A 22,641-nucleotide genomic window follows, 5' to 3' on the forward strand; every position below is an offset into this window, starting at 1 on the left:
CCTTGAACTCTACCTCCCAAGTGCTAGGATTAGAACATAAACCACAATGCTTGAATTTCCAAAGAAATAAAAGGTCAGGGTCTAGCGAGATGGCTCAGTGGTTAAGAGCATCTGCTACTCTTATGGAGGACCTGGGTTTGACTCCCAGCCCAATATGGGAATTGGAATACGTGAATATGGAAATTCACAGCCACCTGTAAGTGCAGTTCTAGAGAGTCTGACCCCCTTTCCTAGTCTCCCTGAACACCAGGCCTGCATGAGGCACACATGCATGCAGGCAGGCACCCACACATGTATAAAATAAAAATGTGCCTTACAAAAAAATGTGAAAAGCCAGGCATAATGGTGCTCCTTATGCCAGCACTTAGGAGTTGGAGTATCTCAAGGTCAACTTAAGCCACACAGTAAATTTGAAGCTAGTCTGGGCTACAAGAGACCATTTCCAGGTGCTGGACTGGTTTGCACAGCATTTGAATCACATGCCCAAGGTCTTGGGTTAGCTCCAAGAAACACACTCTTGTTCTTTCCACTACTTTGATTAATAGCAACGAATCGAACATTGTACAGATGCTATTTGTTAAGTCAAAATTGCTGTTCAAAGTAATGACCATATGGGAAAACAGAGGTTCTGAGAAAAGAACCTAAGTTGTTGGAAGGAACAGCACACACATATCATCCCATCTACTGGGGAGGCTAAGACGAGGATGCCTTGAGCCTGGGAGTTCAAGACCTGCCTAGACAGCAAAAGAAGATCCTAGGTCAAAATGAAAAAGAATGGCCCCAGAGCTGCAAAATGGCTCAGTGGGTAAAGCACTTAACTATGCGGTCATGGTGGCCCGAGTCTTATCCATGGTAAAAGTAGGTTTGAATCCACTCATACAGCTGTCCTCTGACCTCCACATGTGTACCGTCACATGCCCACCCTATCCCATGTCACACACACACACTAAACAAATTTAGAGTCAGTCTCAGGCTATCCGATCCAGTCTGTAACTGGCCTTGAGGAAACTGACTCAAGAGAACTGTCCCAAGTTTAAGGCTAGCCAGGGCTATGTAGAGAGGCTTTCTAAACACAAAGGGAATCCACCAAACCTGGAAAACAACACTGCGTAAGTCAGAGCCCACTGACTTTTTTCTTTTGCGACAGGGTCTCGCTGCATGGCCTCTGGCTGGCCTGTAACTCAGATCTGCCTGCCTCTGCCTCCTCAGTGCTGAACGCACCACCATGCCTGGCTCATGTTACTTTAAACAATTTCATGGGAGCAATTTACTGACAGGGACCCAAATAACATAAGCATAGTAATATAACCTTTAACCCGACAAGTTTAAAAGGGGGAAAATGTTTAAACAAAAGATCTTTTCTCCTGCTTATCTGATACGGAATACAGCGAGATACCAACCTGACTAGGTCCAAGGCTATCTGCTTTCTGTTTGAGTATTTTAAAACATATCATGGGCTGGAGAGATGGCTCAGTGGTTAAGAGCACTGACTGTTCTTCCAGAGGTCCTGAGTTCAAATCCCAGCAACCATATGGTGGCTCACACCCATCTGTCATGGGATCCGATGCCCTCTTCTGGTGTGTCTGAAGAAAGTGTACTCACATAAAATAAAATCTTTAAAAACAAAAAAAAACAAACAAACAAAAAAAAAAACATATCATGTGTGCATGTGCCTGTATGTGTATGTAGGTAAAAAGCCAACTTGAGGGAGACCTCTTACCATGTGGCCCTAAGGGATGAAACTCAAGTCCTAAGGCTGGAAAAGCGATCTACCTGCTAAGTCATCTGTCAGGCGCTCAGCAGCCCAGTGAGAACTATGTGTTGAGGCCACCTTTAAGCCCTGACTCTCCGGTCTCCTCCTCAGAAGTACTGGGTCACAGGCATGGGAGGAGGGTCATCCGATCCCTGCGTGACTGAGCAAGAGCTGTTTTGCTTGTCTTGCTCCTGGATGTACTTCTGTTCAGTCACATTTTGAGGCAAGGTCTTCAGTAGCCAGACAAATAGCCCAGCCTGGCCTGGAGCTTGCTCTGTAGCGAGGCTGTTCCTAATTTGTGATCCTCCTGCCTCAGTTTCTTGTTTACCAGTGTATGCCACCACTTCAGTGGGCCTTTTGAAGAGGTTGTCCAGAAGGCAGCTAGTATATAGCTTAGTGATGCACCTGCCCTGTGTGCTAAGATGATGAAGTTCTTCAGTGAGTTTAACTTTCCCAGATGTCACAGGCCCCAACCCACTACTGAGGTGCTGTGGAGCCAACCAGACAGGAAGAGCACAGGTGGGGAAATAGAACTCAGGATCTTCTTAGATATCAGTCACCTGAGGGCTAGGTGTGATGGCATATGCCTTTAATCCCAGACTCAGGAGACAGAAGCAGGAGGATCTTGGCCAGTTTGAGGCCAGCCTGGTCTACATAATGAGTTATAAGCCGGCCAGGGATACACAATGAGATTCTGTCTCAAAAACAGAAGAGAAAACACCTGCAAAGTCTCCATAAAGTATTTTCAACCCTCATGTTATTATTATACTCTTTTATTTATAGGCTCTGGGAGCAAGGACCCAAGCACAGCCTGGTGCCCTTGAACAGAGGATAAAGCAGCTATTGTCCACAGAGAGGTTGCCGAGGTGCCCTCCTCACTGGTGTGGAATAATCTATATTGCTGGTCAGCAGGAGGGATAGCAGGCTGGCAAAGGGAGGCAGGAAAAGCAGATCCCCTTCTTGAGTGTCGAGGTCTGGAACTGTGGTCATGTCTGCTACCGGATGTCCCTCAGGCCCATCCTTGTTTAGAGCCCAGGGTTGCAGGCTTTCCCAGGGGCTGCTTAATTACGTTCCCCTCCTGGAGTGCATCAGCAGGTCCCGCTGTAGCCCAGCCTCCAGGCTGGGGGTCAGTCTGGCTGTAGGGGGATCGGTCAGCAGAGTCAGCTTGTTGAAAACCCCTCGGCCAAAGTAGTCCGCAATCACGGAGAAGCTGTCATTCGAGCACTTGAGCTAGAAGGAACAAAGAGTCAGAGCTACAGCCCACACTTGCTAACTGAAAAGGGAACAAGGGCTGGAGAGATGGCTCAGCGGTTAAGAGCACCCGACTGCTCTTCCAGAGGTCATGAGTTCAATTCCCAGCAACCACATGGTGGCTCACAACCATCTGTAAAGAGATCCGATGCCCTCTTCTGGTGTGTCTGAAGACAGCTACAGTGTACTTATATATAATAAATAAATAAATCTTTAAAAAAAAGGGAACAAATCCTCTGGCACTCCATGGACCCTGTGGCACTGATGGTGGCACACATGATGAAATTAATTCAGGTTCTCAAGAGTACTTCCTGTGCTCTAAACTACTTCTGTCCCTCTCCAAACCACACACCCTAGCCCGCCCCTTTTAACCTGCTCATGCCCACCTGATGCTGGAATTGATCATGGAGATCTCGTTTCTGTTCCTGGGCCCGGATCATATCCATCACCTTCCGATTCTCAGGGAGGCAGGTGGGGCAGTCAGCATCACTTTCTGAGTAGCTCTCAAAGCAGTGTTGGTGGAAGGAGTGGCCACACAGGAAGTGGACTGAAGGCAGCTCCAAGGCACTGTTACAGATGCTGCACTTGGTCTTCTGGAAAATCTTTGGACTACAGGCAGGAGACAAACAGTGGCAAATAATGAGGGCAGGGACAAGCACCCAGTAGAGGAAGAAACAGGATGTACATGGTCCCTACGGAGGACACAGAAACCCTGCCTGTTCTTACCACCCAAAGGGAGTCAAAGAGGTACAAAAGCTCCAACCTGGAGCAAAGTTTTCTCAGAGCAAGTCATCCAGGAGGATAAATTGCCCTCTTCCAGTTTTCAAACTGCCACCAAATCCTTTTAAAGGAGCCTTTCCTGCCCACTGAATCTAAAATTGTGGCAGACGTTTGCAGTAAGAGGAGGAGATGCGGACCTAAATTAGTAGCAGAGTGTTTGCTTAGTGAGGCCCAGGACCTGCACTCAATCTTCAGTATCATGGCATTCACATCTGCCCCGCCCCACCCCAGACAAACACACATACACACGCATACACACTATTTTGTTCTCCCTTTGTCATTATTTTTTAAAGCTTTCCATACCTGGCTTTATTTTTATTATATATATACATACATACACACACACATATACATATATACATACATATATATATACACACACATATATACATATATGCATACATACATACACACACACACACACACACACACACACACACACACACACACACACACACATATATATGAGTGTTTTTTCTACATATGCATGTGCACCACAGAAGGTCAGGGAAGGATGCTGGCTCCCTTGGAACTGAAGTTGTAAATGTTGACAGCCACCATGTGGGTGCTGTGAATCAAACCCAAGTCCTATGCAGCAATAACAAGCTTAACCATCTTCTAGCTCCTCCTGCCACTTTTAATTTTTAACATTTCTTTTTCCAATTGTGTGCACATGAGTTCCAGTGGAGTTAGACATGGTTGAGTACCTGACATGAGTGCTAGGAATTGAACTAGATCGTTCAGTAAGAATAGGACCTGCTCTTAATCACTGAGCCATCTCTCTAGTCCCCTTCTCTCTGTTTATTTTCCAAGAATTTACAACTATCTCAAACACTGTAACCATTGACCTATTTGTTTTCTAGATTTTCTTTTATGTGTATTTACATGCCTGAGTGTGTATGTGTGCACCACTAGAGTACAGATGCCTGTAGAGGTCAGAAAACATCAAAATTCCTGGAGTTGGGACTGGAGAGATGGCTCAGTGGTTAAGAACACTGACTGCTCTTCCAGAGGTCCTGAGTTCAATTCCCAGCAACCACATGGTGGCTCACAACCATCTGTAATGGAATCTGATGCCCTCTTCTGGTGTGTCTGAAGACAGCTACAGTGTGTGTGTGTGTGTGTGTGTGTGTGTGTGTGTGTGTAAAATAAATCTTAAAAAATAGTCCTTGAATTACAGACAGTTGTGAGGCATCTGATGTGCGTGCTGAGCTACAGTGTGTGTGTGTGTGTGTGTGTGTGTGTGTGTGTGTGTGTGTGTGTGTGTGTGTAAAATATATCTTAAAAAATAGTCCTTGAGTTACAGACAGTTGTGAGGCATCTGATGTGCATGCTGGGAACTGAACCCAGGTCCCTAGCAAGCACGGCAAGCACTCTTAACTGCTGAGCCATCTCTGTAGCCACAAGCCTGCCTATCTAAATAATGTATGTCTCAAGGACATCAGGTCCAAGAAGACAGGGCTACTTGTCTGTGTTATTCATGAAAGGCATTGGACATTACAGTAAAGGCTAAGTGGAGTAAGAAATCATTTCATAATAATTTTTTACAATGTAATGGGCAGAACAGACAGAATACCTTATCACTGGGCATGGTAGTAAATGCCTCTGACCCCAGCACTTCAGGAAGATAAAGGAGTGCGGGGCTAGCTTCAGCTACACGAGACTGTCTCAAACAAACAAAGCAAACTCCTCAAGACTGAGCACTTGAGAATAATTTCCACTATTGATACTTCTGTCCAAGTGTGACGGCTTGTTTCTGCAATCCTAGCACTTAGGGGGAGGAAGCGGAAAGATTGCTTTGAGTTGAGCTCAAGGTCAGCCCAGGAGGCAGGGTAAGACTATCTCAAAAATAACCAAGATATGGGCTGGAGAGATGGCTCAGAGGATAAGAGCACTGGCTGCTGCTCTTCTAAAGGACTGGGGTTCAATTCCCAGCACCCACACAGCACCTGTCTGTTAACTCCAGTTCTAGGACCCAACATCCTCACCCAGCCATATATGCAGGCAAAACACCAAAGCACATAAAGTAAAATGAAAAACCAAAACCCAAACGAAGCCTGGTAGAACAGGCCTGTAACCGCAGCTATTGAGAAGGCTGAGGCAGTGGAATCATTTGTTCCTGATCAGCCTGGCCTACACATGCCTCTGAGAGGAGGCTGAGTACCTCAGTGCTGCTTGTGCTAGCCTGGCATCTGAGCCTGAGCCCTGGACTCCATGTGGAAAAGTAGGGCGTGACAATGCATTCCTGTGACTGCAGCACTCCTAGAGGTGGGAACTTGGGGTCAGGTATGCAGCATGGCAGAAATAAAACCCTACCTCAACTAGGCGAGAGTTACTGAAAGCAGTCCTCTGACTTCCACATGGCCCTGTAGCATACATGCAGCCACACTTGCACACACAAAACAAAAATTGTTTTTAAAGGAGTGCTGAAGATACAGCTTAGTGGCATGGTGTTTGCCTAGTACTTAAGTGGCTCTGGGTTCGATCTCCAGAACTGCAAATACAAACTGAAACATAAATAATGACTTATGGGGCTGGGAAGATGGCTCTGCAGCTAAGAGCACATGCCATTGCTGTGGGCCTCAGCTCAATTCCCAACTCACGTACGTCTAACACCTGGGGATCCCATGCCTTTGTCATCTAGGAACCTGCACTCAAGTACACATACTTGCACAAAGACAAACACACAGATATACATCATTTAAACACAAATAAATACATTAATTAATTTGTAAGAGTGTAATAGGGCTGAGGCATGGGTCACTGCTTAAGCACATATATTCCTTTTGAAGAGAACCTGAGCTCATTTCTGAATTTCTACATTAAGGGGCTTACAACTGCCTGTAACTGCAGTTCCAAGAGATCCAATATCCCTCTGGCCTCTTATATAAGCATAAACACACTCGTGCACACATAAACACATACACTAAAATCTTTAAACACTAAGATTTATGGCTGGCCATGGTGGCACATGCCTTTAATCCCAGCACTCAGGAAGCAGAAGCAGGTGGATCTCTGTGTGTTCTAGGCCAGTCCAGTTTACACAGGGAGGTCCAGGACAGCTATGGCTATATAGACTGACCCTATCTCAAACAAAACAAAACAAAATAAAAAACAAACAGGAGTATATATAATTATCTTTTTTTTTTTTTTTTTTTTAAGAATTGACTAAAACGGGGTTGGGGATTTAGCTCAGTGGTAGAGTGCTTGCCTAGAAAGCGCAAGGCCCTGGGTTCGGTCCCCAGCTCCGAAGGGGAAAAAAAAAAAAAAAGAATTGACTAAAACATCTTCAGAGGGCTGGAGATGTATAGTTTCAGTGGTAGAGTAGGTGCCTCCCGTGGACAGGAGGCCCCAGTGGCTCTCAGCCTTCCCAATGCTACGATCCTTTAAGCAAGATCAGGTTGTGGTGGGGCTGGGGATTTAGCTCAGTGGTAGAGCGCTTACCTAGGAAGCGCAAGGCCCTGGGTTCGGTCCCCAGCTCCGAAAAAAAAGAACCAAAAAAAAAAAAAAGATCAGGTTGTGGTGACCCCAAACCATAAAATTACTTTTGTTGCTACTTCATAACTGCAATTTTGCTTCTGTTATGAATCATAATGTAGGTATCTGATATGCAGAATATCTTATATGTGACCACAAAGGAGTCACAACCCACAGGGTGAGAACCAATGCCTGTGCCTGAGATTAATCCTTGACGAAGGGAAGAGGGGAAAAAGGGAGAACAAAGGAAGAAATAAAGTGGGCGCTCCAACACACTTAAATCATCTGAGAAAGCATACAGCAGCACACTGTGACAGCCAACGTCAGCCTCTGCCTCACTCCCACACATTCCCGAGTGGCTACCTCGCCTTGAGCTCTTGGATTTCCTGGCGGATGCGAGTGGTCTCCTCTCTGTACCGCCGCACCCGAAGCTCATCCTGTGCAATCTGCTGGCTCTGTTTCTGCAGTTTTTGGACCAGGTAATCTCGGATGATGGACAGAGTAGCTGTGGAGTTGTGTGCCAGCGTCTGTACCACTGAGATTGGGAGCCAAGAGGGAAGAATGAATCAGGCAGCAGCAGCTATGCAGAGTCCCTGGGTGCAGCAGCCTGTCCTCACACATACCCAGGAGAGGTGGCATCAGGCTCTTGTTCTCGATGTGTCTAAGCACGGCTGCCACATACTCCTTGCAGTCTTCCTCCTTGCGGGCGAAGTAGCTGAGGGCCTGCTCCCACAGGGAGGGCTCCTGCTCCCCATGGCGTTCACACACAGCAATCACCTGCCGATACTGCTCGTGCTGCATGTGGTAATGCATGATCTGCTGGAACCTGGCCAGGGACAGCACACACCTCATGGGTTATCCTGGAAAACTCACCCAAACCTTCCTTTCCCCTGAGGGTCCCCCAAACTCACAGCTTCCCCTGCTCATAGAGGTAAAGGACCCCATCCTGGAAGTCATGCATCTGGCACAGGACCAATGCCTTGTCAAACACATCACAGAATCGGCCACTCTTCAGCAGGGAGATGGCCTCTGCATGAAGTTTCTCCTTGGCCTGTTGGAGAAAGTGGTTGGGCTGTTGGTCATCAGACCGAACGAGGTCTTTTACACGGGTAGATTAAATGTCTCTCTCAATCCAATTTCCCATCAGTAAAACCCATTTGGCCCCAGAGATAAGGTACTACTCTCTCCATCAGTGATTCTCAACCTGTGGGTCTAAACCCCTTAGGAAAACCTCTCCCAAAACATTGACATTATAATTCATAACAGTAGCAAAATTACAGTTATAAAGTACCAAGGAAAACAGTTTCACAGCTGGGGTCCCCACAACATGAGGAACTGTATTAAAGGGTCGCAGCATTAGGAAAGTTGAGAACCCGATCTAAGTAAAGCAACGAAAGGCAGCCACAAAGCTGGAGAGCAGGCACAAAAGGAACTAACTTTTCTTTATTCACCGCTAGGGAAGGAACCCAAGGCCTCACACATGTTAGACCAGGGAGTACCCACATGTCCAGTGCCTCCATGGCTCTGGTCAGGGTTACCTGTGGATCCTTCTCATGGGCCCAGTTCTGCAGCCGTAGCTCCAGGAGCGTGTCATAGATGCCCTGGGGTGAGTCTGGCTGCACTTCGCTCATGTGCTCCAGGAAGGCTTTCAGCTCTCTTGGGTTGTTTGCAAAGATGGGGATGAACTCCTCGGAGTTGGCCTAGGACAAAGGGAAGAAAGAAGCACAGTGGCTAAGTACGGTGGCTCAGTACTCACAGGCCTCTAAGGTGATCTCTGCTACTCAAACTGTGTCCCTGGTCTCACCCGGCAGCTTGGAAACTCCCGATCGCCTCGGCCTTCCAGACTGGGCCGATAGTCAGTACAGAGGCCTTTCAGCAACTGGGTTGTCTGCTCTGGTATGTGGTGCATGAGGATCTTGCCATAGCGTTTCATGTTACTCTCTGCCTGCTCAAAAGGCAGCTTGCCGATATACCGAAGGGCTTCCTGATAGTTCTGTGGAAAGGTGAAAGGTGAAGCAGTGCCCCTATCTCATCCACCGGGAATGTATTTTTATTATTCAAAGAATGTCCTCAAAGTGGTATTCTGCCCGAAGCAAGAACTACACCCACCTTAATGTCCTCTAGCTGGATCTTTAAGTACCACTCATGATGTGCGTGGTTCTCAGCCAGATAAAGGGCATGGGAGTAGTAGCCAGCCTGCCGGAGGACCTTGATGGCTGTCTCCACATCAAAGTGGACTTCACTCTCGCTCTTCGTCTGCAATGACATTGAACAGAATCATCTGCACGGCTACAGAAGAGAGAATCAACAGGCATCTGACATCACAGCAATTACATCCTGGGCTTTGAAAACATGCTAGCCAGCCTCTTACAGCTTCTGCTTGAAGACCCTCTGTCTCTATCATTAGGAAGCTATTTCTACAAACTCAGGGCTTCCTTAATGGCACTTCCTGGGCTTCAGTGCCATGGAATGCTCTAGACAGTAGGAGCAGCTACTCTTCTTTCTTTATAGAGGAGAGAGCACTGGTTTCAAAATAAAGCTGGCCCTCTGCTTTCCTACGTCCTGTTGAAGAACAGCAAGTCTTAGTAAAGCCACTTCAGGCTCAGCGAAGCCTACTAGGAATCACCCCATCCCACAGCACCCTTCACCTTGATGAATTCCTCCAGCTTCGAGCTGTCCTTGAGCTTGGTATAGCAGTTCAGGAGCAGGGTGGTGTGATCGGCATTAGCCAGAGATTGCCGATGCAGAGTTTGTAGGTAGGCAGTCAGGTTGTGGATGCGTTGGGCATCTAGAAATTTACGGATCACATAGGACGGCTCCAACTTCCCAATGGTTCTAGGGAAACATCATCAGGATTAAGGTATTTTGTCAAGTGAGCTGCACAGGGGTCACTGCAGGCCTGTTAAGTGTGTCCTGTGAAGCCCACATCTAACAAAGTCAGTCTGGTGTCAGTGACACTGGACTCACTGTAAACCACACTGTGCGAGGCCCACAACTCCGGCTCTTTTGTTCCTGTTGTTTTTGAGGCAAGGTCTCATTATATAGTCAAGGCTGGCTTAGGAAATGTTATCTAGACCAGGCTGGCCTTGAATTCACAGAGATCCACCTGCCTTCTGCCTCCCCAGTACTAGAATTAAAGGCTTGTGACACCATCCCAGGTCTTGTGTTTTAAGATAGGCTCACTGTATAGCATACCCTAATCTTAAGTCCCACTCCCGCATCAGTCCTGGGACCACAGGTACGAATCCCCAGTTCTCCTCTCCCTGGCAGCACCACAGTTTCCACAAGAAAGTGAACACTTCCTGATGAAATATAATACCCACCACCCACCTCTGCCCTCCCCTCTGGCATGGGCTTCTGGCTGCCTGCTCTGCATCCAGAGCACATCTGCACCCCACAGCACGTCCAGACTAACCGGATATACTGCTGAACAGCCCCATCATGGTTGCCTTTGCTGTAGAGATGGTCTCCATACTGCATGAAGATTTGAGCTAGCCCATCACTGTCCAGATGCTGACTCTTAGCCAGGTTAATTGCCATCTCAAAGAGATTCTTCTTAAACAGCATCTAGAAGAGAGATTAGAACGTTGGTAGAAATGGTCCTGATAGCACACCCTCCCACAATAGACACAGTAGACAGTCCTGGAGTTCTAATCTGCCTACAGTCTAGACAAAGACCTCTAGATAACCCCAAGACCAACACCAACATCAATCGCCTCACCTACAGGTCTTTGTAAACAAGGAGGGTTGGCCTAGCTCCCAGCCATTACTTCCCTCCAAAGCCACATCTTAGACCCTAAAGAAACTGAGGAAGGCTGTGTGTGACCAAAGGAAAGAGAAGTCACTGGGCCCAGGTGACCTAAGAGACCCCTTCCTGAAGCTACTTCTAGATGCCTATGCCAACTGAGAACCTGGTGGCCTTGCCTCCAGTTTGGTCTGTGTGTCCTTCTCCTGCAATGCGTGGACCCGCCCATCCCTGGTCAGCACGTACAGGGAGCCCCACTCAGCGAGCACATCCACTACATCCTCAAAAACAGCGCTGTAGGCTATGAACTTGTTGCACAGGTCATAGATGTTGAGAATTTGCTTGTCAGAGTTCTGTGAGTCCCTGCTGGTAAACTCCGACCTGCACGGGAAAGAAAGCACCCACTATTTAGATCACCCCCGTCTCAGTTCCCTGTGGTTCCTTCCCATGATAAACAACTTCAGTGCTGCCCCATTCCAGTTAGAACAAATCACCTCATTGGCCCCTCCAGCAGCTCATCTCATACATGCAGAATTGTGCTGACGGCTGTGGAAAAGAACACATAATCCTGGTCTTACCCTTTAGTATCCTATCATGAATTCTAGCCAACAGAGTAGAAATTAAGCATTCAGACGTCCATGCACTTAACAAAAAAATCACCCATCGCCTGGTAAGTTAGACAATGTGCTGAGTGAAAACAATCAAGAGTGGCTGGGAGAGGGCTGGGTAATGAAAGTGCTTCTTTGTGGGCATGAGGATCTCCGTTCACTCCTTAGAACCCACACTGAAAACAAAAGCAAAACATCAAACAACCCAGGTACAGGGGTTGGAGAGATGGCTCAGCAGTTAAGAGCACTTAGCAGTCATTTCAGAGGACCCCAGTTCAGTTCCCAGAACCCACATCAGGTGACTCACAATCGCCTGTAACTCTAAGGGATTGGATGCCTGTGCCCTCCAGAGCACCTGCACTCGTGTTCACAAAATCCACACACATAATCCATAAAGATAAAAAAATAAAATAAGACAGTAGGTACAACGGTGGGCCAAGGAAGTGGGTACAGGCAGATCATGGGGTCTCAATAGTTGCCTACCCACAGGCCGGCCTAGTCTACTTGGTGAGGTCCAGGCCAGTCAGAGACTGTCTCCAAAACAAACCAAGTGGATATCACCTGAGGTTGTCCTCTGACTTCCACACATATGTGGCCATACATGCACATGCACATACATGAACATTATACACAACCAAACCAACAGGAAGTGCTCTCACTATGCAAAAGACCTGCCAGTCCCTTTGTAGTGCTCTGGAAAACCACAAACAAGAAAACCCATGCCATATACTTCATAGCATCTTGTGATTCCTCTGACACTCAATCCTTTCTGGTTCTGCCTAACTTACTTTCACCAAACAGTAAAAAAATCTAATCCCAGGTTGGATTCCCTGAAGCATTCAACATTCACTAAGTATTTTTACAACAGATATCTAGAACAAAAACACATTTTCCTGGAAGGGGAGGTGGCTCAGTGGTTAAAAGCACTGTCTATTCTTCCAGAGGTTCTTGAGTTCAATTCCCAGCAACAACATGGTGGCTAATGACCATTTATAAGTGATCTGATGGCTTCTTCTGGCATACAATTATACATAAGATAGAGCACTCGTATACATAAAATAAATAACTTAAAAAACAATAACAACGGGGATGGGGATTTAGCTCAGTGGTAGAGCACTTGCCTAGGAAGCGCAAGGCCCTGGGTTCGGTCCCCAGCTCCGAAAAAACAAAAAAAAAACAAAAACAACAACAACAACAACAACAACAACACATTTTCCAGTAAAAATAGCTAACGAAATCTAGGTAGAAGAACAACGTACATAAAATTCAAGTGACAGACTAGCTGAATCCAGGCTTTGGATTTTAAAAAACAATAGTTCTGGGGAACAAGTCAGTCCTCTCCTTTTCCCTTTTCCTTGGAGTCTTACTTGGGAGAAACCTTCCGGTCACGGGAGACAATGACAAGGTAGCCTCTAAACCAGTGGGCGATGAGCTTATGGCCCTCAAAGGCAAAGCAGGGCCCGCGTTCATCCGGCTGGTAAAGGTAGACACACTCATCTCCAGCGACAATGAACTGCAGGTCCTGAGAAGGGTCGCTGAGGGCCGAACAGCGCAGGCCACAACCATGGGTGTCCAACTCCACGCGAGGGTAGTCCTTTCCTGAAACTATGTAGGACTGTCAAAGGGAAGACGAAGTTAGCAGGTCCCTCTGAAGAGGCGGCTCCCAAGCATGCACGCCGACATCCCATCCCCTCCTGACCCCCACTATTTCCCCACTTAGCATCTGTTCTCTCCTCGGCAGCTCGCATCCTCCATCCCTATCACCTCGCCATTAGATGAATGGACTGGGGGCCATATTCTCCTTCTTTTTATACTATCAGAAGCACACCACAGAATCCTGCAAGTTAGGAACTGCCATGGTTCTTTGCTGGTTATTAAAATTGTGTTCCTAGGTTGGGGAGGCAGTTCGCACCAGTGTGACCACAGTAAACACACATCCGGGTTTGATCCTTGGTGCCAAACACTTTCTAAAGGCAGTTCACAACCACCCGTAACTCCAGGAACTACCAGGAACAAGAGAGCGAAAGCTCTTGTCTAACTGTACCTAACAGGTAGAATCACATTATGCTATTACAAGCACAGAGTTATTTTCCTAAGTCTACCTCTTAGTCTCTCCTACATGAAGAAATAAAATATTAGACTGGGCAGATGACTCAAAGTTCTATGCTTAAAAATTTAAGACTCTCCAACCTCTCAGAGCCGTTGGTTCCCCTTGAGCAAGACCTTAATCACACCTGAACATTTTCAGTTGTCACGACAAACAAGTGAGTGGTCTTTCCTGCCTGGCGAAAAGCCAGTCCAGTAACAGGATAGCTGCCCTTGTGCAAAATCTGGGTCTTGCTGTGCCTGTCCCGGGTAATATCTCCCTTGTTCAGAGTGACACTGCCATCCGTGAAGCCTGGAAAACAGCAAACAGTGACCTGCAAAGACCACTTCAAAGAAAATGTACTTAAAAATCTAGGAATGGGGGCTGGAGAAGGTTCGGTGGTTAAAAGCCCTGGCTGCTTTTCCAGAGAACCCAGATTCAGTTCCCAGCACCCACATGGCAGCTCACAACTGTCTGTTGTTCCAGTTCTGGGGGACCTAATGCCATCATTTAGACATACATTTAAACAAAACACCAATGTACATAAAATAAAAACAAAAAAAAAAAAAACAAAAAACTAGGAACGGGCTGGAGAGATGGTTCAGTCGTTTGCTCTTCCAGAGGTCCTGAGATCAAATCCCAGCAACCACATGGTGGCTCACAACCATCTGTAATGGGATCTGATGCCCTCTTCTGGTGTGTCTGAAGACAGCTACAGTGTACTTACATATAATAAACAAATCTTTAAAAAAAAAAAAAAAAACTAGGAATGAGAGTTTTCCCTTCTTTCTGCATACCAATGGCCATGAAGTTGAGATTCTCATGGACGGTCAAACAAGACACGACAGTTGGCTCTGTCCCTGGGATGGCAGGGAGGATCCGAGTGCAGAGTGGATTGCCACCATCTCTCTTCTCCAGGTTCCAGATCTTTACCTGGAGAAGTCCACAGATGTGGGAGAGTTAGTCTCCCTCCAACCAAAAACCACTCCTAGGTATCTGGATCTTTCTTTTCTGGGACTTACCAGGGGGTTAATGCCCTCTTCATCCTCACCAACTGATGCCAGAATATTGTGCTGCTTCAGCTGATACAAGTGTGTCACCCGTAGCTTGTAGGCCTGGAACCCTGTAAGCTGTAGAGAACGTGGCAAGAACCAGATCTGGCCTTCCATATGTGCAGGGGAGTCAAGGTGCCTCTTTTCCAAGGAATGTCATGTCCCTCCCCCACCTCTTATCTAAGGCAGTGTTTTCTATGCTTTAAAAGTACAACAAAGAGTTAAAATATCTTAGAAGCCAGGGCTGGAGACATAACATAACTGACACTTAGCACATACAAGGCCCTGGGTTAAGTATCTAGCACTATATATAACTGGGTACAGTGGCACATGTCTGTAATCTTAGAACTCCAGAGAGGTAGAGAGAGATAAGAGGGTTAGAAATCATCCTTGGCTATAGACGAGCTAAATGAGATCTTGTGTTAAAAATTAAAAAAAAAGAGGGCTGGAGAGATGGCTCAGCGGTTAAGAGCACTGTCTGCTCTTCCAGAGGTCTGAGTTCAATTCCCAGCAACCACATGGTGGCTTACAACCATCTATAATCAGGTCTGGTGCCCTCTTCTGACCTGCAGGCACATACACGCAGGCAGAAAGCTGTATGATGTATATATACATAATAAATAAATAAATAAATAAATAAATAAGAAAAAGAAAGAAGGAAATGAAACACACCCAGTACTTATCTTAAAAGAGATTACATTTACATAATTTCAATTGCAGGGTACTATTGTAGCTATTCTGTTTTAGTATTATTGTTGCTAACTTCTTATTGTGCTTAATTTAGAAATTAAAGGTATGATCAATCTGTGTTGCCAGCAACTTAGCTGTTTTTAATTTACAATGCTACAAAAGCAACAAGCAGTGGAAATCCTACTTTGAAGGGCTGAGGGGCAGAGCACGTGAGAAGAAGGCATACTTGAGAAGGTACCAGCCTTTCCTGGATTGGTAATATGGGTAAGATCTCTCTGTGAGGATAGCCCTTAATCCCAGTGTCTCTGCAAACACAGACAGGAGAAGTCTGTTCTAGGCCAACACATTGAGACCTGGTCCATATTCTCTTGTGATGCTGGGCACGTTTCGCTTCCAGTCAGCAATGGAACCAGATGGGAACATTGATATAGTACAGTATACTCTGTTGCTATTTATAGTGGTAGACTAGGCATGATAAATGCATTTTTGGCTTGTTATTACTTTCCATTTATGATGGAGCCGCCTGAGTATAACCCCATCGTTCAGTGAGGAATGTCTCTATAGGAAAGAGTAGCACCTATGTAGTTTGTAACTACTGGAGGCTTCAGACCTTGCCTGGGGTCTGACTGTACTAACACCAGAATCTAGAGAACCACGAACATGCACATAACCTCTTAAACATAACATGCACATAACCTCTTAAACATTCCAAGCGCTTTCCCATATATCTCATGAACAAAGCAAACACACTCCTTGTCCCATTTATCTCCTCACCTACATTAGACAGGGACAGTAACACCTCTCACACATACATCTTTTTTTTTCTTTTTTCTTTTTTCTTTTTTTTTTCTTTTTTTCGGAGCTGGGGACCGAACCCAGGGCCTTGCGTTTGCTAGGCAAGCGCTCTACCGCTGAGCTAAATCCCCAACCCCACACATACATCTTTTAAAGGTAAGTTGCATCTATTTGCAAGTGGACTGATCTTAACCATGTCAAACTGGCACTGACAACGTTTTTACAGTAAAGGAAACTGAAGCCGAGAGTTAGATGACTTGCCCAGGATTGCTCAGTTGATAAGTTAAAATATGAACTTCCTTCTTTCTCCCATCAGACCACAAGACATCTGGGCTCGCATCTAAGTGCGAGTACGCGAAGCGCCTTTGACAGATTCCATTCCAGCTGTAGGAACTCGTCGGGCGTCCGCTGAGGAAAAAGCCAACTCCAAAGGAAGGATATCTCCAAAGACCAGGCTCCCGCGGCCTGAGTCGCAGACAGTAATGCCAGGAGGGAGGCAAAGGAACTTGGAAGCAGTGGGTCCCGAGGTCGGTGCGGCCCCGGGAGTGGCCCCATCATTACCCAGCGGTTCCTTCACCAACTCCTTCTCGAAGAAAACGAATCGCCGCCACTGCAGGTAGGCCGCCATCTTGACGAGGGCCCACGCCTCCGGAAGCAAGATCACGTGAACCACAAGGCGAATCACGTGAGAGCCATGTAAGGGAGCATGCGCACAAGAGGGGGTGGCACTTGCTTGGTGGCTCTTCAATGCTTTGTTATGACTGCCAGGGCGCAATCCGAGGCCGGCGTGCCCTCCGCAGCGAGAAGGTGTCTCAAAATTAAAATACTCTGTTCGATGTCGCTGTACAGAGAATAATGTTTTGGGAGGCTATCAAATGCATCAGCTTTTTAATGGTGCAAAATAAAGCTGAAATTTAATGCCACCGTTTTAGAAGTGGTTTATAGACTGCCCAATCAAATTCAAAGCTTTTTATGTTATTTTATTTTTTTGTTTTTGTTTTTGTTTTCTTTTTTTCGGAGCTGGGGACCGAACCCAGGGCCTTGTGCTTGCTAGGCAAGCGCTCTACCACTGAGCTAAATCCCAAACCCCTCAAAGCTTTTTAGATGTATAAAACTTTATAAATGTCAAGAAGCAACTAGATGTTAGTATGTAATCTCTGTGAAGATCCCAATACTAAATACACCACTGTATACCAGTCAGCTTACTCTAACAACGTTTTGGGGGTTTTGTTTGCGGTGGCAGTTGGGGGAGGGGGCAGACAAATCAATAAAATGTTCAGACACTGATGGCTCTTAATGAAGGATGTCACACATTTTGTGAATTCTAACTTGCTGTGCCCCAGTGGGTCACTTTTTTTTTTTAAAGTATTTTATTTTATATATGTGAGCACAGTGTTGTCTTCAGACACACCGGAAGAGGGTATAAGATCCCATTATAGATGGTTGTGAGCCACCATGTGGTTGCTGGGAATTGAACTCAGGACCTCTAGAAGAGTAGTCAGCGTTCTTAACCCCTGAGCCATCTCTCCAGCCCCGTGGGTTACATTTTTAGCCTATCAGATATTTTAGGTCATAAATGAAAGAAATCAAGTATATGAAACCGGTTTTTCACCTGCTGGAAAGAAAAAAATAAAAGTTTGTGCCTGTCACCGACATATTTTGAATCACCCTTGAATATTATATTCCGTCTTGTGTATCAGAGTGTGTAACACTCAATACATACTTGTTGAGGTGAAAAACGCAAAATGAAACTCCCAAGACCTTGTTAACCTTCTTATCCTTTCTATAGAGGCAGGGCAAGCAGAGACCAGGGAGTGGCAGCTTTGAGAGCAGAGTAATTTAATGAGTCAAGGTCTTCCATGACTGTTCCACCGGCTCTGTGTAGAGATAGCTCTGTGTCCTGAGTCTATCCTGTTTGTGTGTCAGAGGAAACCATGAAAAGTTTGTATCAAAAGAAGCATTATGAGGAAAGTGACAATGATGTCAAGGTGACATCTTGTTCACTAGGACTGATTTAGTAAATTTTGTTATCTAGGCAGATGTCCCTTCTCTCATCACTCCATGTATGGCTGTAGCCCTCCTGTGGCATGTACTATCAAAGATCCTTTCCTTCCAGGACAGAGAGGAGCATTTCTCAGTTCAAACAGGAGTAGCTGACCTCCCCTGTTGGAACCTCCAAACATGCTCTCAACAATTATTGTAATGCCAGGCCAGTCAGGGATACATAATGAACATCATCTTCAAACAAAATAAGAGAGTAGCACTAGGAGAAGTGTGCCAACTTGTGCTCTTCCTTTCTTACGCTGGTGTCTGGATCTGACCCTGCCTGTACCTATAAGGTCTTTTTTTTTTTTTTAAAGATTTATTTATTTATTGTATATAAGTACACTGTAGCTGTCTTCAGATACACCAGAAGAGGGCATCAGAACTCTTTACAGATGGTTGTGAGCCACCATGTGGTTGCTGGGAATTGAACTCAACACCTCTAGAAGAGCAGTCGGGTGCTCTTAACCACTGAGCCATCTCTCCAGCCCCCTATAAGGTCTTATTGATGAGTGATATTAAGGCAAAAACTGGCCTCTTTCCACTTTCTACTTTGCTTTTCACTTCTTGACAAATACATTTTTTGCACTACCCATTTCCTGGAATTGAACTAAATGCCCAAAAGGTTAAGGAGCAAACCGAGGTCCTTGACCACCACCCTAGAGAACAGGCATTAAAAACAACAGATGTAGCCAGGGATGGTTCCTCATGCCTGTAATTTGAAAGGCTGGTACGGGAAGGTTGCCATAAGTTCAAGGCTAGCCTAAGAGACTCTGTCTCAAAAAAAAAGAGGCAGTAATCAACCCTCAATTTCATGTAGAAAATTATACCTAACAGTGTTTTTGCTTTTCAGAGAGTCCTTGTAGCACCCAGGTGCAAAAAGAGGTATAATTATCCTAGGGGAAGGTGTTTCCCTAGTCAAAAAATATCAAAGTTATTTGAAAATAAAACAAGAGCTGATCTTTAATTATATATTTTTCTGGGGCATGAGGCTAAAGGTACACTTGTCAGAACACACACCAGGGTTGTCCATTAGTTCTACTTTTCTGACTCTAGGAAAGTCAGGCAGGCAGGGAACGTAAACAGGAAAGGACCACGTGCACAGATTCACTCACTGTTTTATCTCCTGAGAATTCCAGTTCTGAAGGAATTCAAGAATCAATATAACGTAAACATTTTTTTAAGATTTATTTATTTATTATATATAAGTACACTGTAGCTGTCTTCAGATACACCAAAAGAGGGCATCATCGGATCTCTTTACAGATGGTTGTGAGCCACCATGTGGTTGCTGGGAATTGAACTCAGGACCTCTGGAAGAGTAGTCGGGTGCTCTTAACCGCTGAGCCATCTCTCCAGGCCCCTTAGAATAGTTTAAAAGGGCTAAAGATTTATCTTGGGTGGAACTCTTTCCTTGTATGGAAGTGACCCTAGCTTCATCGCTGTCACTAGGGGCGGGGAAGGAGTTAATGAGATCACAGTTCAGAACCAAATGCTGAAGCAGAGCATGCTAGTACATACCTATGATCCTAGTCTTTGGTAGGATGAGAGGACGATCACAGAAACTTTGAGGCCCATGGAGGCTGCCTAGCAAGTTTGAGACCAGTTTACATTAAAAGACAAGACCTTGTCTCCTTTTTAGAGAGATGGCTCTTCGAGGACTTGTTCTTGCAAAGGCTCCAGGTTTGGTTCTTAGCACCCATGTGACTATGAACAACGATCGCTAACTCCGGTTCTAGAATCTACTATATGATATCGACACCATCTTCTGGCTGCCTAAGGAACTGCACATCCATTGAACACACACACACCAGCAGAGCTTCCTCTACTTATATTAAATAAAATGAATGAACCCTTTAGAAACAGGTATGTAGGGGTTGGGGATTTAGCTCAGTGGTAGAGCGCTTGCCTAGCAAGCGCAAGGCCCTGGGTTCGGTCCCCAACTCCGAAAAAAAAGAAAAAAAAAGGAACAGGTATGTAAGAAAGAGGAGAAAGTGAGCCAAACAGGCATTGTAGCAAGTATTTATAATCCTAGTACTTGTTAGGTGGAGACAGGAAGAAATAGAATTCAAAGACAACCTCAACTAAGTTCCAGGCCAAGGCTGGGCTATAGAAAACTTTTTAACTTTTAAACAAAAGAGTTTCAAAGAGCGGGTGCCATGGCAGCAATTAAGAGCATGTGCTGTGGGGCTGGGGATTTAGCTCAGTGGTAGAGCGCTTATCTAGGAAGCGCAAGGCCCTGGGTTCGGTCCCCAGCTCCGAAAAAAAGAACCAAAAAAAAAAAAAAAAAAAAAAAAGAGCATGTGCTGCTTTTGTACAAGACCCCAGTTCAGCTTTCAGTATCTGAAGGGACTCTAGCCAGTCCAACCCATAAGGCAAACATGGCTCTGGCAGGCCTTGCTCCCTAACCCCCAATTCCCTCCGCCTTGCTAAAAACCCATTAGATTACATTGCTAAAATTAACCAAGGTCTATTCCCTTATTTGGCCACTTCCTTCTCCTGAGCCTGACTGCCAAAGTCCAGCAAAGTATTGAATCCCAGCAAGCAAAAGCCCCCATCGGCTCACCTAATTAGCGTGCCCAATTAAAATTAAGCTCCTCGTTCTGATATGGGGTTTCCCCCCTTACCTTTATAAACTGCCATGCTCCTATGGGCCTCACCTGTCTTCTCTCTACCCAAAGGTACCCGTCTCTGGGAAAAATACCACTTACCCTCTCCCTAGTTCCCTTCCCCTTCTCCCCCACCCTCTATCTCTTGTCTTTGTCTCTGATGCTCTGGACTTTGTTTCTCTGGGGCAAGTAACTTGCCTCCATGCTGAGAACTCGGTCTTTGGGGTCCTGAGCAGATAACATTCCCTTTCAGCGTTCCCATGTTGACCTCCCCAACCATCCACAACTGCAGGTCCAGGGGACCTGACCCCTTCTTATGGCCTCCCTGGGCACTTCATTCACATGATGCATGCATAGGGATTATCATATACAATAAAATAAATCTTTAAATTTTTTTCATTAAAAAACATCATGGCAGCTCACGTTTTTAGTTCCGATTACTATTGCTGTGATCAAACACCATGACCAGAAAGCAAGTAGGGGAGGAAATGGCTTATTTAACTTATACTTCTAAATAGATATTAATCATAAAGGAAGTCAGGACAGGAACTCAAACATGGCAGGAATTTAGAGGCAGGAGCTGATGCAGAGACCAGGTAGGGGTGTTCTTTACTGCCTTGCTCCCCATGGCTTGCTCAGCTTGCTTTCATATAGAACCCAGGACCAGCAGCTAATGGATGATCCCACTCACGATGGGCTGGGCCCTCCTCCATCAATCAGTAATTGAGATAACGCTGGATTACATCTGGATTTTTTTTTTTTTGAGACAGGGGTTCTCTGCGTAGCCCTGGGTGTCCTGGAACTCGCTCTGTAGACCAGGCTGGCCTCAGACTCACAAATATCCACCAGTCTCTGCCTCCTGAGTGCTGAGATTAAAGGTGTGTGCTATTATGGCTACGTTTTCACTAACTCATTACATTTATACAGAAGTTCCGTGCTACAGTCCACAGGTACTGTACAAGCAGGACATATCTTTTGCGATCAGCCATGAATTTGCCAACACTTTAGAAGCCTGTGTATCGACTTCTTTGGATGCTACCTTTCCTTATAGGTAAGCACAGCCCTCACTTCCATAACTGTTCACCTCCTTTTACATTTTATGTAAGTGAAAAACCCAGCATGTATACGTTGGCTGGGTTTCTTTCTGGAAGGGCGAGTAGCCTAGAGTGTTCTGGAACTCTAGATCCTTCTACCTCGTTCTGACAACTACTGGGAGTTACAGGCCTGTGCTGGTTTACTCGATCTGGGCTCAGTTTAATCTTGCCAGTTTAGCCCCTATCTTTGCACGACAGCGATGTCCTTTCCTCTGATTTCTGCACAGTGCCAGAGAAGGGCTCTATTAATAGGTTGTTCTGGATCCAAACAGTGAGTTTATCAGTCAAGGTCAATCCAAATTTTACATGAAAAATTTCCATTGTTCTACACTAGTCCTTATGAAAGACTGTTCTTTTTTTCTGGTTAAAGAACAAAACAGGTGGCTCCCTGGAGCACTCACACCTGCCACACCTCCCAAGGGGACAGATTCCGGGCTAAGGACTGTAATGGCAAGAGCATTGCTTCGTTCAGAGGGTAGGAGTTATCTTAGGAACAGGAAACTGAGCTTCCAGACCAGCAATCATTGATAGGTTTAAATACATGAACCCACTGGACATATTTGATTGTAACTTCTCCAAGGGCAAAGATGACTTTATATCCCTTTCTGGAGTCCTAGCTCTTGGAACACTCCTTTCCCCTCTCAGAGTCCCCCTAAGT

At 45.7% G+C, this 22,641-nt stretch overlaps 1 protein-coding gene across 1 annotated transcript; it reads right to left on the reverse strand.

Annotated features, from left to right (window-relative positions):
• Positions 1-2,495: 2,495 nt before the first annotated feature.
• On the reverse strand, positions 2,496-16,900 carry Vps11 (VPS11 core subunit of CORVET and HOPS complexes). The gene is made up of 16 exons (NM_001108138.2): positions 16,679-16,900; positions 14,723-14,871; positions 14,498-14,633; positions 13,849-14,012; positions 12,982-13,229; positions 11,186-11,387; positions 10,677-10,828; positions 9,910-10,096; positions 9,371-9,517; positions 9,066-9,254; positions 8,800-8,961; positions 8,173-8,312; positions 7,885-8,087; positions 7,625-7,796; positions 3,391-3,613; positions 2,496-2,983 (listed from the first exon to the last, which is right to left on the reverse strand). Exons 1-16 carry the CDS (start codon positions 16,863-16,865, stop codon positions 2,819-2,821), a joined length of 2,826 nt encoding a protein of 941 aa, NP_001101608.2. The 5' UTR covers positions 16,866-16,900; the 3' UTR covers positions 2,496-2,818.
• Positions 16,901-22,641: the final 5,741 nt, after the last annotated feature.

The sequence above is a fragment of the Rattus norvegicus genome, chromosome 8 (genome assembly GCF_021556685.1).
Source record: "Rattus norvegicus strain SHRSP/BbbUtx chromosome 8, alternate assembly SHRSP_T2T, whole genome shotgun sequence".
Classification (NCBI taxonomy): Eukaryota; Metazoa; Chordata; class Mammalia; order Rodentia; family Muridae; genus Rattus; species Rattus norvegicus.